Below are 3325 nucleotides of genomic sequence, written 5' to 3' on the forward strand. Positions count from 1 at the left end.
TTCATCTTTACACACGGTCAATCAATAATCTTCCAACAGTATACGTTTTTTGCATGCTTACTCCTTATTAATAATTCCAATTATCAATATTAATTATGTTATTTTATATAAAATATTACTTTTATAATTTTCTTTTGTTTTATAAAAAAAAATTGTATTTAAAGTTTCATAAGCTTCTGACTTGGAGTATAAAGTTTCAATATAACAGTGTCATTTAGTTTCTGTATCTTTATAATTATTTGCTTTGTCTATCTTTATATTTAGTTGTTTAATATAAGTATATATTAATTTTGTTTATATTTACATATTATTATATAGATTATAATTATGTTCACATTTATAATCTCTTTATATATTTTAACAAATAGTCCTTACAAGCTGATTAATGTGTTAAATTATAAAATACAAAAATAAAATTGATATTACTTTAAATAAACATATTTCTCATTTCATTCCTAGAGAAACATACCTATCATTTCAAAAAAAATGTCTTACTATTTCCATATATCAGTTATATGATAGTTATAAAAAAACATCCATTTGGTCTCAATACTTTTTTATTATCTTAATACTCCTTCGTTTCAGCGATTCCGGCCATTTTCAAGGACTTATTGCACTATCTCAGCCAAAACATTGGTTATCTACATACATAATGTCCTGCATTACCTTGGTCAATTATTTAACATTATTAAATTTTCTTTAAAACTTCTTAAATTATAAAAACATTATACACGCCATTAACATTATACCGCCAACATTATACTAAGCATAATGATTTAAAAAAAAAATTATCATTTCTTTTTTAGAAATAAACATCATCAGCTTCTGCACAAACGCGCAGTGGACGTTTTTGGAAAATAGATAGAATCAGGGTCATCAGGACGTCTCTGAAGTTATATTGAAACAGAATCATCAAAGAAAGAAAAAGTCTATATGTTTATACTATGTTAAAACTAGTTATGGTAATATAGATCTATCTGTATTTTATTTTGGACTATTGTATTTAATTGTAATTAACCAAATGGCTTTAGCTGATAGAGGTTTTTTAGACTACAATGGGCATTCGATTGAATACATTATTCATGACAACAAACTTTCGCTCAATGGAAAAGATGTTGCAACAATTTTAGAATTCGAACATCCGTTATCCATCACATCATTACTAGATACTGAAGATTGTTACAGGTGCGAAGGCGAAGATTCCGATTTTATTTACGAATCTGGTATTTATATTTTATCTTCAAAATCTAAAAATAAAGAAAAGGCCCGCTCCTTTAAGATATGGGCCGAACAAGAAATAAAAAAAATGAGACATGAAGAAAAGGAGGAAATAAGACGTTATTCGCTGAGACTAGAAAAAAAATCCATCGAATCCAAACTAAAAAAGAAAGAACAAAGGATTTACATCTCTTCTTCTAGTAATTATGCCAGGCAACATATCTTCAAGATTGGAGGAGTTGGGAGCGAGGATCTGTTGGCTGCTCGGTTGAGCAATTATAACAGTAGGTCGGTCAAGGGAGATGAGTGGAAATACTATCTAGTCTTACCAGTATCCGACTTTAAGCAATTTGAAAACAGATTTTGGGACCTTCTTTCTGGCTTCAGGCTCAAAAGAGGAAAAGAAATGATACAAATGGAATACAATAATTTAAAAGAAGTATTTAGTTTCATAGCCGAAAATTACAACGCAGAAATTGATTTTTTAAATGAACGATTACAAATATTCATAAGAAATATTAACAACTCCAGAAAGAGACCTACTTCACCGGTACCGATTGAAATTGGAACGGCCAGAGAAAGCAAAGTAAAAAAATCTTATATAATTTTACCTGATTATGAAGAATTAAAAAACGAAATTAAAAAATGTATGAATGACAAGAAATTTATTTCGAAAATACCGTCCGCTAATGAACGGAAACAAGTTATTGAACATTGCACTAAGAAATTTAAGAAGTTCAGTAAAAGAGAGGCGTGGAAAATAATGAAAGAAATAAGCGAAGAGCGAAATAAAGTTGGATTTGGACATTTGTGGCGCCAGTGGGGGTTCAACGTACAAAGGCTCCCGTCCAGTACTAAATAAGAGAGAAAAAAAGCAACAAATAAGTTGAGCCCAGCGCCTCATCTTCACTGAATAAATACGTAAATATAATAGTGTTCTACTGGGGGCTCAGCACTTAACACTTACTCAAGTCTCTGGTACGTAAACTTTGACTATTTCTAACGGTGAGAACTTGGTCCCTATAAGTATGTACGAGGACTATGTCGAATTACTCGTATTGTATGTGGACTTAATTCCTATTCTGTATTCAATACAGACATTCAATACATATAAAAAACATATATTATGTGTATCGGTACACAAATATATACGAGTGTATATGACTATATATATATACTTAAGCTTATAACAAAAAAATATATATATATTTCCTTCTTTAGTACGGTGGCTTCAACAACATTCATGATAGATTTATGTTATCTGTTCAAATAAGTTATTTTCATTTCATTTTAATTATTAGAGTTTTTTTTGTTATATATCAACTTCTGTCTTTTTATCATCAACCTATTTGGATCATTAGGTGGATTAATCCGCGAATAGTCCAGTAAAAGCAGCTTTAAATTTATCTGTACCTAGAAGTAAGTGTAAATTAATTTCTGTTGATAGATTTTTATGTAAAAATTTAAATGTATCCATGCTAAAATAAAAAAAAAATCAATAATTTTTACAATCCAGTTACACTAAAGCCTATTAGACCATGCTATGCTGTTGTAGCAAGGTGATCGATTTTAGAGTACATAGTGTATTTGGAGCAGGGGATAACAATACGTAGATAATTAATTAATTTTTAATGAGAAAATATTTTGATATAGTCATTTAGACATATTTTTAAGTATTGTAATTCACTTTATGGAGACATAATATGCTTCTTCTATGTATGGCTATTTTTATTTTAACCTGGTTATGGTAATTATATTTTTATTATTATAAAATTATATTCAACTTTCTGCTCTTTTATTGAAAATACATTTCCATTTTCGAAAACTACGAACTTGTGCTTAGAAAAATTAATAAATGCTATAGCTTGTTAATGTTTTTAATTATTTGTATGATCTATATTCATATTTAATATTGTTTACTTAGATCTGATTTACTAAATGTATTATAAAGTACAGTTGTAAATAGCAATAAATAAATATTTAAAAAAAATTGTTTATATTTATTTTTTGTTTTTCTTACTTACATTGCTTTTATTTAATTATTGTTTAATACATAATTATGTCCTTTCTTTGCTTATATAATTATCTAATAATTCCAATGATCATT

General features: G+C 27.8%; 1 protein-coding gene across 2 annotated transcripts in view; it reads left to right on the forward strand.

Moving 5' to 3' along the window:
- LOC106687129 (uncharacterized) overlaps window positions 1–3150 on the forward strand; it is a 71425-nt gene extending 68275 nt beyond the window's left edge. For both annotated transcript variants that reach the window (XM_067046481.1, XM_024360775.2), the window contains one exon: window positions 807–3150. In XM_067046481.1, coding sequence (XP_066902582.1) covers window positions 1022–2080 — 1059 coding nt within the window. In that variant the 5' untranslated portion in view covers window positions 807–1021 and the 3' untranslated portion in view covers window positions 2081–3150. The remainder of the gene's footprint in view (window positions 1–806) is intronic.
- Window positions 3151–3325: the final 175 nt, after the last annotated feature.

The sequence above is a fragment of the Halyomorpha halys genome, unplaced genomic scaffold (genome assembly GCF_000696795.3).
Source record: "Halyomorpha halys isolate HHAL.00 unplaced genomic scaffold, Hhal_1.1 Scaffold916.1, whole genome shotgun sequence".
Classification (NCBI taxonomy): Eukaryota; Metazoa; Arthropoda; class Insecta; order Hemiptera; family Pentatomidae; genus Halyomorpha; species Halyomorpha halys.